Genomic DNA, 15,271 nt, shown 5'->3' with positions numbered 1-15,271 from the left:
AAAATAGGGATGGGGCTTTTGGGTGTAACTGAAAAATTGTTTCGTTCTCTCCCTCTCTCCCTTTCTATCTCTCATACCTTGATGGGCAAAGAGAGGAAAGTGTCGACACGCAGTCAGCCAAATCTTAAAGTAGATATTCATTAGTCAGAGTTTAATTTTATTTTCAACTATGAAATGAGCTTAAGGGTGATATCAGGCCTTTACGCTGCAGAAAAGTCTCAATGTCAAAGTGTTGTATGGGCGTTCGGGTGAGTTTGTGCATATGTGCATGCAAATTGATACATTTGTGCTTTTCGTGCCAGGAGCACAGACATTTGGGAAATGCTGAAGGACAGATATGCAAAAGTAGCACGAGATGTGAAGGAGGATTTAGAAGATTTGACAGGAATAGGGAAGAAACAGATTTGCTTTGGAAAGAAAATCTGAGAAATGTACCACCAACTCCACAGGGTGGTGGTAGTCCCACTGGTTAAAGGAATATTTCAGTTTGGAGGACATTTTTTTAACCAGTTTTCTGATTTCAGATGCTCTTTTTGTGTCTTGGCATGCAGTTTAAAGGGAAAGCTTGTTAAACTGTTAATGTATCTTAGATCAACTGCAGCTCTGAGGACACTGCACCTTGTAGTCTTTGTAGCCTTATGGGAATTTTGGGTATTTCACTATTTCCTCTTTGTAATTTTATTTAGTTTATTTTACTTTCAGACGTGTTTTTCTAAAGTCTTGAAATGTGTTAGTTTAAATTCATGTATTTGGAGTAAGAACCAATCAGAAGTCTGGGTGAGAGTTCAACCTTTTGAAGGAAGCTGGACATTAGGGAGGGACGTGAGGGGAACGACAGGAGGAAGAAGAGAAAAGACGTGAGAGAAAAGTGCTGGACACTGCTGCTTTGAAAGTTCAGTAGAACGCCAAGTTTCAATGCATGTTGCTTTTGAATGCTTTTGAATGCTTTTGAATACGCGGACAGTGCGTTTAGATCAGTGTTCATCAGTGACTTTGTAGTGTTTGTGCTTCGGTTGTGAAAAACTCAGCTAGAGTTTTCACCAATGAGAGGACGGCTAATTCGGCGCAAGCTAGCCCAGAGCTCCAAGACACAATCTTCCAATTCCTTGGTTAAAACCCGAAACGAGGAGGTCCAAAACAACCAAGGAAAAGAAAACACCGGTGGAAAATAAAGAAAAGTGCCTGTGATAAAAACGAGCTAGCTTTAAAGGCTTGTTGCTCAGTAATAATTAGGTCATTACATTTAGTGCATTAATTAACATTAGAGAGAGAGATTTCTCGCTTACAAAGGAATTCGGGAGCGCACCTCAAGATTAATAGTTTAAGGATAGCTAGGGGGCGCTACATCTTGTTTTAAGTTTGTGGTTAACTTTCAAAAGTGCACCATAAATGTAGATATGGTTTTAAACTCAATGACGTTACAGCTCACGGGTAAGACTCTCCTCCTGTCACAAGCACACACTGGGCCACTGACAATATGAGCAAGCGTAGCCTGCTACTCGGCTTTACCAGATACGTGCCAACCTCACAGTTTATACGGCGGTTCATGCTGCTGCCTGCTATCCTTTTTCTTCTTCGGCGAACGGCAATTTGCCCACTGCTCATCTCCACAGATGGAGCAGCCGCTTCAACAACCTCGTCTGTGCCCGTCCTGTCCCATGGGACAGATATTCTCTACGCCTGCGTTGCGTACCTCGGTGCAGACCACACAGAGAGCGGTGTTTATGGGCCCCGAGCCGTCCTGGCAGGAGCCTTGGACGACAGGAGTTCCTGTTGTCTGGTGGATTTTCTCAAGGTGTAGGGTCACACGTAGCCCCCTTAACGAGGGCCTATAGTGGCCCACCTGCTTAGAAAGTAAGCTGATGGGAGTGCAGGAAGCTACTCCACCTGTTTGTGAATTTGATGATTTTTTTTTTCCTTCTGTTTTCCTTTATTTCACGAGAAATATTTATTTGCGGCTGGTGGCGTACATACAGAGCTGCGAGTGTATGAATGAGCGGTATAACTGCCCTTGAGCAAGTCACTTAAACCACAACTTCAGGACCTGTGCACCCGCAGAGACTAGAAGCTGTGGTCTAGAGTACACTGAAGGGCTCCCTGATGAGTGATGTGGAGCTGTGTGAATTTGAAACAGGGTGATAATAAAAAGTGTGTTTGTCATCTCAGTTGACCTTTCCAGGATAAATAAAGATTAAAAATGAAAGTCAGGGAAAGGCACAGAGAATATACAAGCACTGTTCACTAATGTCCTCTCCCCTGCTACAGTCGGAGTGCAGTGGCTCCGAGCTTAGTGTGAACTCTTGGCCATCTCCTCTTTTGCAGATAGCATATCTTCAGAGGTACATATTGGTCACTGAGACCCCCCTACACACACACACACACACACACACACACACTCTTCCACTGCCCTGTCCACGTCTTATCTAGAGAAGCACATGGCTGTGTCTTGTGCTCATCTCCCAAATGGTTTGTCCCAGCTGTTTAGTGCGAGTGTGCAGAAGAAAAGCACGGGGGGTCGTCCTCAAATCCACACCACAATACTGTGTTTGCCTTTGCGTTGTTTAGCTGACGATGATATCTCTTTGGGTCACTGGTGAATTGCTGCCATGCTGTTGCTCCAAACGCAGGAGGGATTTTTAAAATGTCTCTATGTGATTTTACAAAACAAAAAGTACCCAAGTTTGATCTTCTGCCTCTCATACACTTTATGTTATATTTCATTCGTTAGAAGAGAATATAGCATCTCAAGGCATTTCAGAGACTGCACTAACTGAATGTGTAGAACTCAGTCCCAATATGACAAGAAACTATAAACCTCATCAGTCACAAGCTTCTGTGAATCCTCCGCCTAATATGAGATGATATGAACAGGGACTCTCTTACATCCACTTGTAGCTGAAGACGGTATGCAATTTCCTCTTCAAACCCCCCTGCAGTCAGATTGTCTCATGATGGGCATATTAGATATGTAGACTTGTAATTATTTTGTATGTTTTGTGAGTGTGCACCTTTGGGGCAGGATGTGGTGAGTGGAACAAGTGATATTGCTCCTGGTCTTGAAGCTGCTTGTTTGACTGCAGGCTTGTGGCTTTGATGTGTTTAATTTCATTGTGTGTGTTCGCATCTTCGCAGGCCTTCTCCGGGAACTCCAACTCGGAGAGCTCAGTTCGCCACGAGCTGCAGCAGGGAATCGTGGCGCGCTTCCTGAGGCTCGTCCCGCTGGACTGGAGCGAGGAGGGGCGGATCGGTCTACGCATAGAAGTCTACGGCTGCTCCTATTGTGAGTGGAGACAAACACACACACAGACGTATTCAACAACTAACTGAATAGTACCCTAGTACCTGTATATGATAATATTTTAGGATCATTCTGGATCTATTGGGACAGTGTAATGGTGGTTTGTCAGCTCGGATCATGTCACAATGTGTTTTTCTTCATTATGAATTCATTCTGTTTAGGAATCAAACACACACGTTAACAAAAAAAAGCTACATGTGCAGAAATATGCAGAGCAGAGTTACAGACAGACAGAAGCACACACACTTACACACTCCCTTGCTTTCTAACAAATGTATCAGCCAGGGAACTGACTCTCTTCCAGCCTCTTTGCTCTCATCTTATTAAAGGCTGCCAAATTGATTTTGATAACAAATTTCAATTAAGACTCTGCATAAATTACTGTTACAAGTGACACACGTACGTCTTTCATTCCAGAGAATGCACTACACTGTGTGTGTGTGTGTGTGTGTGTGTGTGTGTGTGTGTGTGTGTGTGTGTGTGTGTGTGTGTGTACACAAGGGCATGTGTTGCATTCCAGTCAGTCCTCATCCCTTTGATTATATTCCCCTTGTTTCATTCCCCTCCCATGTTAAAGGAAAAGCAAGTCAGTAATGATAAGGATAACAAGATGTGGTGTACACACACACACACACACACACACACACACATATGCACGGATGCACAGAACAATAAAACACTGAATTCCAGCCCACTTGAAGTTTATCTAACTTGCTGATGTTGCTCTTTTGATGAGAGTAGCTTATTATTACCCTTAGATTCTCTAACAGTGCTGTTTTCATTGATCTTTGAACTGTAAAAACTGAAAACAGAATTTGAATAAGGGAATCGTTTAGAGGTTTGGAACTGGAAATGTTGGAGACAATAAAGAAGGTAGAGGTGATTTTGTTCAATATAGATTTCCAAAAACGAGATAAGCATGGACAGTCCAGTACAGAAATATCGAGACAGGTAGCAATCATTACAGGGTCTGCTCAGATCCTTTTATAATTTATTATCATTATTCATTTATACCTTTCCGGGGATAGGTTCATTGATGACTCTAACTTGCCCGTAGGTGTGAATGTGAGTGTGAATGGTTGTTTGTCTCTACATGTCAGCCCTGTGATAGACTGGCGACCTGTCCAGGGTGTACCCTGCCTTCGCCCAATGACAGCTGGGATCGGCTCCAGCCCCCCCTCGACCCTGAATACAGGATAAAGCAGTAGACGATGGATGAATTTATACCGTTCCAAATATAGTATAAAGCAGGGTATTCAAGCAAGACACATAGAGATATATTTCTCAACTTTAGAGAAAGAAATGTAGGAACAATCGATAGCTTACATAACGGTGGAGCTAGGTGTCAAGCACCAGAAGGTTCGTGAGTATAGCTGAACATGGTCTAGACTATTTATTTTACCAGTTGGCTTTAGACTACAGAAAAAGATGGTAAACTGAGTTTGATCAAAAGTGGCTTTTCAACACTGACATCATTCTGTTTGCGTGCTAAATGTGAAAGTAATTACTTAGACTCCATAAAGACTAGATTTGATGTTGATATGATTTATTAATTCCGCAGACAGTCAGTAGTCTTCAAACAGCGTGTCATATACAGTATTAATATGGTGTCTGCGATCGGTATGTTTAAATTAAATATCAACTGGCTTTAATTGCTCTCTGAATGCACCAGAACTTTACATTAGAAACATTATCTCTGGTTACTTTGCTGTTTAGCACAATGCAGAATACCAAGCAGGATGCAAATGGGTGTTTATGTATAGTTAAATGTGCAGGGGTTAGGAATGCAGGCTGCTTTTTTCAGGGAAGCGTCTCTGTGCTTAGGGGGAAGGGAGGTCCAGGGCCAGGAGTGTAATCCAGGTGGGAACAGTGAGACTGGATGTAGCGGAAGTAGTTTAAGGCTGGTAGAGATTCTGGCAGACGAGAAGATAAGGCAAGTTGGGGTGCCAGTGGCGCAGTGGTGAGGGCAGCTGCCTCATGTACAGAGGCTTACTGCCTCGATGCGGTGGTCCTGAGTTTTTCCAGCATGTCATCTCCCTCTCTCTCCCTGTTTCCACACTGTTTGAAAATGTAATAAAAAGGCTTGAACGGTGCTCTAGCAAAATAAAAAGTAAAGAAGAAGATGAGGCATGTTCAAAACAGGCTTTTCAAAAATGAGATGGGGGTTGGACCCGTAGCGTTTAGCACACAAAGAAGCGTAACGAACTGGCGATGAGTGGAGAACAGGACCAGGTTTAAATACAGGAGAGGTGGATGATAGCTGCAGTTGTGTAGGTTGATTGGCAGGGGGGGGAAGTAGGTCAGCCACGCCCACGCAGGACACACACAAGGACGCACTACACACTCAGGGAGGGAAACAGAAGAAATACTAGGACTGGGAGAAGATAGTGGTACCCTAACAATTACTGCTCACGCATTGATGATGCTCTAGGGTTTGTTGCTTAAATTAAAATCCTATTCTCAATTATAGCTGTCAAGGAACAAACCAGGTCATAAACCAAAGAATACAGCAATATGCGCACCAAAATCTCCCAACATAGTGTTAGACCTGGACTGAGGTTTAGTAGAATCTGGCCATGAAAAGAGAAATGAGTTTCACGCTTTCCTCCCTCAACAATTACTGTTGACATGACCTTAGCCAGCATCTGCTCCAGCGGAGCTGCTCAGGGGCCAAATGAGAGCGAACGCCGTGATTATGCTTAACTCACAGATGCAAATGGGTTTTATTCTAATGAACCACATGTGCTCTCTCAAGATGTCCTTTCTTGCATTAAAATGAGACACATCTCTTCAAAAATACGTTTGTAGCCCTGGTATTCTTTCATCCAACAGAATACAGAGCACTTGGTAGACGGTGTGTTTGAAGCAAACCTCAATACTATTAAAAGAACACATCTGTTCCCGGACCAAATAAGAATGGATATGAGTGTTGCCAGCCACACGCTGACAGATGAAACACATAAAAAATATACAGAACACCTGCAATCAGCTGTGTTTTGACTCCCATGTGTTCTCCTGATTATGCTGTCACTGCTCCTTTCTTTCAGTCAGAAAATGAGAACTCTTCCATTTGTCGTCTGTTCATCTATCCACCCTTCACTCCCCAACTCTCCGGTTCGCATAGAATCCATTTCTCGTCCTTTTCAATCCAAAGACGAGAGGCGAAGTACAGTTGTTGGGCAGCAACAAAGAAAAGACGATGCAAGAAGAAAGCACAAAAGAGAATTAGTAGGAGGAGAAGGAGGCAGATAAATATAGGCGTTAGTTCCCAGCATAATCACCAAATATGTCGGTTGGTGATGATAATTCTAGGTTTTTGAAAACGTATGATAATTAAATACAATACCATATTATGACTCATCCAGGACTGTGCAATGAACGGCTGTGTGCATGTGTCGGTGCCAGAGCTAGAGGGTATAAAGGAGTCGTGAGGCACCATGCTGCGGAATTTACGTGCTCATTTCCATTTTGATTAACATTGGATCAACAGAAAATCAATTATTTCATAGACGAGAAATAGTGGGGTCGGTATGTGAGAGAAAGGGAAGTCAGATGGAAACAGGAGTACAAATTTAATTTTCTAGACAAACCAATCACTCCCATGCAAGAGGAATTTGAAATGAATTCAGGCATATCATATCTGACTTCAACCTGTGGCCCATTTATGCCAACAATACTCTAAATCTGTTGTCAGGATGATGTATCACCATCATTATCTGTCGGGTCCAAGAAATGTACTTATGTAGATTTGTTTTTTTGTTCGCATTTATTTCTGGAGCAGGACTCAGGCCAAACGCATAAACAGCTAAAAGAGCATCATTGTAGCCTTCAGGCTTTGGTGTGCATCAAATACGGGGGGACGGCATGTACTGTACATATAGTATTACAGTATAGAGCTGAGACCAATTATTTCCATCATGGATGAATCTATTGATTGTTATTTTCCATATTTGTTTTACGTTTGCATGACGATAACTTTTGATAGTTGTGTCTTCCCAATCACAAAATGCTCCTTAATTAAGTAAAGTAAGGTCAGACTGAACTGCTTTTGTGCTCACAGCCATCTAATTTGCGTCTTGCCACATGTTGCCATGGATACAACTTAACATTCTCCAGTTAAGCACACCCTCAGTACGACTTGACATGATAGAGGTGGTCTCCCTGTGGTATTGCTTTGCTTTGGCTGCTTTCATGCCATTTGAGTTTTGTTGTAAATTGCACCATCGGGCAATTATCCATTAGGAGATGTGGTTTAGGACAACCTGTGTTGTAAACATGTAGTATATGACATTTTGGCGTTTCATTGTGGCTTTCTCTTGCAGATAATATGACAGCGATGTATTAAAATCAGCTCCGAAATAATTAATGCATTTCCAGTATCATCTATTTGGAGAATAAATTGGCTGTCGCATGCAGCTGTCTTTATTGAACTTCCATCTCAATCGCCGTCTGTTGCTTCACATGTCTGGTGGAAAACCACCATCTGGGTCAGGGACCACGATGGCATTGTCTCCTGGGTCAGGGTCTGATAACCTGTGCCATCTTCTGCGCGTGCCTCCATAAGCTACCCGAGCTACAGACCGAGCAGTTGTTCCTTCATACTCTCTGTCGCGGTCACCTTTCTCTCTCTTCCTTTCTCGGTCTCTGCATCCTACAGTCGTCTGAAGGTGGTGGGAAAACTCCTCTCCACCCCCATAAAGTCTCCCTCCTGACATCAAGCACTCAGCTGAGCTGGCAGCCCTTCTCTGAGCAGCACACTTAGATCTGTAATATCTCATAAAACAATTGGAAAACTGTCAACAGCCACCACTGTTTGTGCCACAAACGTGACAGAAGACGATGAGGGGTGGGGGAGAGAGAGAGAGATGAAGCCAATGAATTCACGGAAAAAGAAGACGGGGGAAGTAGAGAGGGAAGCAAAATATATACCAGAGTAATGGAGAAAGATGAAAGTGTAAATGGGAGGAAGAATTAGTGCGAGAAGAGTGAAGTGTAAAGCAGTGAAAGAGATGGAAAGATGTATTTTTCTAGGCAGCACGGGATCATTTGGGGAGCACCGAAGTGAGAACAAAGAAAGCAGATGTAATTTCCTCTAACACCCCACACCAGGTGTTGTATCCTGAAAGGACAGGCCTGGTCTAGTTGCATGAGTGTAATGTAATTGACAAAGTGTGAGAGTAGGTAGCGGACCGCGTGACTGTGCATGCGTGTCTCCGTATATAAGATATGATCTTTCCCGAGCTCTGTTATCCTATCACAGCCTCTACGTACCCTCTTCTCTACTTTAAGCAACCACTCACACCACACAGACATGCACACACACTCTCACTAACCACTTGAACAGTCGGGGTTATGGGAGGAAGATTGAAGACGGATACAAGTGCTGCACGTTATTTCTCTTCTCAGAATCTCCACCACGTCTCCTTTCTGCCCTGCGTCTTTTTGTGTTTTTAGATGTAAACCATTCAGAGATCAATTTTTACAGGTACATTTCTGAGGATGTTTTGTTTATCTGTAGCTTCAGGGGCACAATAGACAGGAGTTGTATTTGGAAATTCTAAGAATAAGAATTTATGTAGCGTTCGGACCTGTAGAAAAGTACCGGGCACACACTTGCAGAGTGAGATAAAAGGTGCAGTGCCAAGGGTTGGTTTTTAATGAAGAGTTCAGGGTCGGTACACGGGCAGTCGGTGAGAGGAGGCAACAGTACAGAAAGTCAGCAAGAAAAAAAAAAGACAGTCAAAAACACGGTGTAGGTCAAGGCAACAAGGATCACACAGGGATGAAATGCTGGACTCTCACACAGTGGCGAAGACAATCTGGCACTGTTTAAGAAATACACATAGTGTGGAGGTGAAAACACATTATGCTGGGCAGACAATCAGACAGGCGGGAATCTTAACAGGATGTGGGCATCCAGAAAAAAACACATAAAATGGGATGTGAACCAAAACAGAAAAACGTGCACAAAAATAACAACTTGACCTTAATGTTCAGAACGGGGGCATGACAGATCAGTGTGTTTAACGGGGCCTGCACACACACAGGTGTTTGCAATTCTGCCTGATTAGACCTCCGCTGGGCAGAGTTGTGGCTATGCCAAGCAGCTAATCAGCCGTGATGAGTGAAAACACCTAGCGGGTGTATTAAAGGTGTCTAGTTTTGTTGCCTTTTTCGTGTTTTATCCTTCCACGCATTCGTAGTATTCGTCAAAATATGTGTCGCTTAACCCATTCAAAAGTTGTGGGGAGGAAATATCACAAATGAATTCCCCACAGAATTCTATAGAATCCTTTGATACATGGCAATGCAATAGATAGAACATGCTTTACACAACAGCACTGTTCATGCATGTAGAAAACATAACAAAAATATTCCACATTCTTTCATTGCTACGAGCCTTTTTCACGGCCGACATTTTGACTTGTCATAATAGGAAAAGCACCGGTGTTACTAATGACATTAACGGTGGCTCAGTTCTGTTCAATTATCCCAGCGAGCCATGACAGTGTGATAATGAGCCAAAGTGTATAATACCAGAAGCAGCAAAATGGAATTCAGTCATCAGTCATTGTATTATTTACACCTGTGCTTTTCATACTGTGCCATGTCAAAATGTCTTCTGTGACAAAGGCCCATTGGCTACAATAACATCTCTATTACAGCAGCAGTAACCTGTGAATGTGACGGTTTAATTTGCAAGGCTAATACTGTTGTTTTAATGATTTTGTAAATGATTATTGATTTCATGACCCAGTCATAGAAGATATAATATCTTCTTAGTCAATTTGGGATGAGGGTGTTGACCTTTACCCATCTGCAATCACACTTTTCTAATCACTAATCACTGTCTTTCTCTCTTGTTTCCATCTTTATTTATTTCTGTACCTCTACCGTTTCTATCTGTCTACTTTCTTTTTTAAGGGGCGGGTGTGATTAACTTCGATGGACAGGGTGTCATTTCATATCGATTTAAGGTACTGTAAACCTTCCTATTAGTCATATTGCCAAGGTCATTTTACTTAAAGGTCAGATCCTAAAGATCACCAGCAATGATGGGAAATAAATAATCGCAGGCATTCTTTTCATTCATTATTTAATATTGTTTTCATGAATTCCACCTGTGTTGTTTAACAGCTGCTGTTTGTTCACGTGTGCAGGTGAAAAAGATGAAGATCATTAAGGATGTGATTGCCCTGAGATTCAAGACGTCCGAGAGCGAGGCTGTGATTCTTCACGGGGAGGGCCAACAGGGAGACTACATCACCCTGGAGCTTCGCAAGGCCAAGCTGCTGATGCAGATAAACCTGGGTGGGCAACACATGCAAGTCATTTAGGACAGAGAATTTGCATGAGGCTGAATCTCCTGCCACACTTTTTTTGATATAGCTGTCTAAGAGTCGATTTATTGTGGACACGTTTTACCTTCTAATAATATTACATTTTTGAAGGAGCTATGTTTGTTCAACCATATCTCTGAAAGTACACCTCAAGCAGTCTTGAAATATTTATTATGAAATATCCTAGTGATAAATCTAAGGCCTAGCTAAGCCCAGGTTCCTTGGGTATAATAGCTCAGTCTGCATGCAGCTACAATTTCCTTGTGTTTGCAGCAATCTGACAGGACAAAAGAATAATACCATCAATTAAAGATTTGACAATAATGCTAAACTTTTGTAATCTAAATAAATGCCCCGTCTGTCAAGATAGCCTTATCTCAGAGCAAAGACAAAGCGCCGAGGCACCACATTTAGCCTTTCCAATGTAAACAATAGCCGGAGCGATCCATAAGTGTGTGTAGCATCGCTCACTGTCGACCGGCCGTGTTGCTGACAGAACTGGTGTAACCTTTAATGATGCAGTGCAGCACCAAAGCAGCGTCTCCAGTGGTTACAACTAACAACACTTTTGGCTGATAAAGAAATGTCAGATGTGTTATTGTTGGCAGGAAACAACAATAACACCAAAATAAATTGTATTCTAATTTGTGTGAGGGTGACTTCATTTACAGAAGAAATGCACAAAGAGCTGAGTCACGTCATGCAGTGTGCTGTAAATTAAAAAAATTACATGAAAAGGTATGTCTGTCTATATTGAGAAAAATGAATTCCAGAAAAGTCACAAATACATGTTGCGCCCATTGTTTATTGTTAAGCTTTCCAGAATAAAGGCAACTATTGTTTTTACATATTTAAGCTGACATACATTCATGAATTTTTGGACTTTTAAACATACTGTTTTATTTAAAGTGTCCGATATCTGTGCTTTTATAACTGTATAACCCAGCGTATGTATTATTATGACATCATTACAGGCAGTAATCAGTATGGCTCCATTCTGGGTCATACCTCTGTGACCACCGGCAGCCTCTTGGATGACAATCATTGGCACTCGGTGGTGATCGAACGCTACCGCCGCAACGTCAACTTCACCTTGGACAGACACACTCAGCACTTCAGGACCAACGGAGAGTTTGACCACCTCGATTTGGACTATGAGGTGAGAAGCAAAGTACCAACCGACAATAGTTGCTACGTCTAACGCCATCTGTCATGTAGCATGCTAGCTAACAGCTAGTCACAATGTGCATTTGGCTCTTTTGTTGATTATAGGACCGTATCCTGCAGGCTCTAAGCCAGCAGTACTGCAAATGCAGTCCATTTGCAATGCTCCTCTATGATAGTGTATTTGGTAATTCCCTGGCTCCACACAAACCTGCTGGTGCCAAGGTGGGAGGGGGAGCTGAGGCGCTGAGGAGCTGTGTTAACGCTGATGAGGTGGCGCTGTGCAGTTTTGAGGGGAACATTTTGGCATGGGTTTGTATTTGTGTTTCCACCTGTTCAGACCACATCTCATCACAAACACAAGGCAATTATTGCGGCTTTAATTGGCAAAGGGGCATGCCCACCCATTATGACATCTACTGCTATATGTGCAACTACTAATGTGATTTAGACGCACTAATGGCTGAGATCATTAATGCCCATTTGCACATAAAGGTCGTCAGGTTCGATTCCATGTCTCATTTTTTATTTAATAATATTTAATATACGTTGGTGTGGTTTCAAGCTTTTGCCATGAGTAGGTGCGTAGTGCTTGGCAAAAGCGAGACTAAATTGGCCAAATAATGGACAGAAACATTACTATCATAGCAATGTACTGTCTGTGTATGTTAACAGGTTAGCAAACGAGTTAGTGTGTATACGTGGTGGCGTGAATGCAGAGGGTCAAGGACAATACGGGAAAGCTGGCCATTTAAGTCAAGTTGTTGTTAGCCAAGTACACATCGGCGACGCTTGTGCTTGCATGGCCTTGCATATAACTGTCAATGGTTTATGTATTTTCATTATTTGTGTTGAAGGTCTTTTTTATTATATATTTGTTGTAAACACATACTAACATACTACACAAATGTAGTGCAGTGCTGAATTTAAAGAAAAATGAGCCATTTCAAATACGCACACACACACACAACAATATTGTATGTGGAGGGTTGAGGATAAATTAGGAGTCTCAGAAGTCTGGTGGTGCGGCAGCTGCTACTTCTGTAATGCTTGCGGGTGAACCCGGCTGGGGTGGGTGTTGTATTTTAATATCCTATGGGCTCTTCGCACCCTCTTGTCACCAATATCACAGATATTATATTAACTATAATTATATAACTACCACTTTAAGCACCAGATTATGTCAGCAGCTGTGGCACATATAAAAAGAGCCTACAGGTGGATGCTGTTGTGGAAGTGGAGCTTTGGAACAGCAGCAGGAGCAGGAAGTGGGACTAGGGCAGCAAAGACAGTACACTTGTGTTGTCTGCCTGCTTGCAGGCTTTTTTTCATTAACATGTGAGGTGTTCTATATTTGTATTTTAATGATGCAGGTAAACTAAAGTCCTCTAAAGAGACTCTTAGAGTCCTGGGCAGCACTGATGTACAGCACAGAATACTCTATCTGCTAATATGATAATAATTAAAAAGGTGCTGGGACATTCTGATCATTTCTGTGATACACAATATTGTATCTTTACTTATGAATAGTCTTTAGCCATTTGTGATGCTTTTTGTTATTTGAGTGTTCGTCCACATTACCTGTCCTGATGTTGCGACTGCTTTCTAAAGACTCATCACTGGTGGTATTTAAGCCTCCTCTGTCTGTACAGTGCATTGATACCACAAAGGAAATGAAGTATTGGATTTACATTGTGTCATAATGCTAATCCATAAGACTCACATAATTAATGTCATTCAGTAATGGATTGCACAGAGTTCAGCTCATAATACTTAAAAGAGGAAATTGATTTTGGAATGCATAATGGATACGAAATGCTGCTGTGTGTAACGCGAGTGTGTGCATGCCTGCGACGCTGCGTGCGGTGATTCTACATGTTTGGGTGAGTACGTGTGTTTGTGTGCGTGCGTTGACATGGCTGTGTTTGACCTTTAGCGTTGGGCTGATGCGTTCCGGTGTTAAGTAGGATGCTGAGAAATGGGCCAAGACAAACCACAGTCCAATTAAACTGAAGCTGTTGAATTAAAGGATCTTCAGGGAAATCTATATGACAGGATGAACCAGGAGGTTGTGTGTGTGTGTGTGTGTGTGTGTGTGTGTGTGTGTGCCTGTGGTGAACCCTGAATGGATCCTGGCAGTGGTATTGGCTGACTGATGCGCTCTACAGACACCAAAAATTGGGAGCAGCTTTTACTGAGAGTGTACCACTGTATTCCATCTGGTCCACACCCTCTCATCTTGTGTGTTTGCGCGTGTGTCTTTGTGTTTGTGTGTGCACACATCTGTAAGATTCCTGCTCCCATTTAAGCATGTAGACTAAATATCCGGGTGCATTGGTGTCTACCCTTGGCAGTAATTACTAAGACTACTGGAGTGTCTCACACACACACACACACAGATAGACAGACACATATCTACTGGTAATTGCACACCACCCTCCCTCCTTTTTTGCTTCCCTCAGAGCTATGTCTGAAAGAGAAAAAAGCAAAACACGTTCAACTGTTGAAAAAATACGAGACGCAGTTTACATTTTCATCAGTTCTGTGTCCTTCGGTGCTTCCCACCAGATGCCTGTATATTAGCCTCCACCTCTTTGCCTCAGATCTCTCATCGCATCTGTTCCTCACAAACCACTGCCTTTTTCCTTTAATTCTTTCTCCCACTGCTCCAGCGGTCATCGTATATTAAAAAAACACAGTATGCTGATATCAAGGTGTTTGGTTAAAAAAATGTGCTAAATGCAGAGCAAATACCTTTGGATTTCATTTCAGACTGACACTAATTATATATATTAATGTGGCAGTCCGTAACATTTTCATCTATTCAGTTGTCTTTTAAGTTACTGTCTATCAAATAATGACTTAAACCAATGGTGATTGATCACATGACCCACTAATGAAAGTGCTTCTACTTGCTGCTTTGCCCAGAAATAGGATTTCCATGTCTGTGGCGACATTCCAGTGCAAAATTCAAAATTAGTGAGGCTTTTTCCGTCAGTCAGCAGCGGTTGGTCTGCAGGTGGAGCTACTCACAGTAGCGGATGCTGCGTTTCATTGTAATCGGAAACTTCTACTCTAGTCTAAATTGTATGACAGGTACATTTCATTACTGCTGACTCACAATGGAGGATCAACAGGCAGAGAAAGAAGACCATTCAACTTCCAGTCCCAAGAAAAAGAAACAAAAATCTAATGGAAGTGAAGAAGGGCAAGTCATCAAGAAGCAAAGTGACCGCCAACAAGGGAAAACCAAGGACCTCCTTTCAGTGTGGAGCATTTGAAGGCATCACACAGATGAGAGACAGTCAACACTGTTGAGGGAGATGAGGTCCCAGAGGCTCGCCTGCAGTTCCATCTACCGCCAAAGAGGCCGCTAGAAGCAACGTATCTCAAATCATACAGACTGCCACTTTTACTATATATTTTTTTTTTGTGTATATAGTGCCTGTGGATCAGATCTGGTCCATCC

The 15,271-nt window shown here is 42.4% G+C and overlaps 1 protein-coding gene across 1 annotated transcript in view; it reads left to right on the top strand.

Moving 5' to 3' along the window:
- The window catches only part of cntnap2a (contactin associated protein 2a), a 267,226-nt gene that overhangs the window by 127,890 nt on the left and 124,065 nt on the right, over nucleotides 1–15,271 (top strand). Inside the window, exons 4-7 of the mRNA XM_084033567.1 lie at nucleotides 3,133–3,280; nucleotides 10,223–10,275; nucleotides 10,459–10,609; nucleotides 11,613–11,797. Of these exons, the coding sequence (XP_083889693.1) occupies nucleotides 3,133–3,280; nucleotides 10,223–10,275; nucleotides 10,459–10,609; nucleotides 11,613–11,797 (537 nt within the window). The remainder of the gene's footprint in view (nucleotides 1–3,132; nucleotides 3,281–10,222; nucleotides 10,276–10,458; nucleotides 10,610–11,612; nucleotides 11,798–15,271) is intronic.

The sequence above is a fragment of the Eutrigla gurnardus genome, assembly GCF_963514095.1.
Source record: "Eutrigla gurnardus genome assembly, chromosome: 18".
Taxonomy (NCBI): domain Eukaryota; kingdom Metazoa; phylum Chordata; class Actinopteri; order Perciformes; family Triglidae; genus Eutrigla; species Eutrigla gurnardus.
Note: the sequence above shows the minus strand (reverse complement) of the source record. Positions and strands in the feature narration are given on the sequence as shown.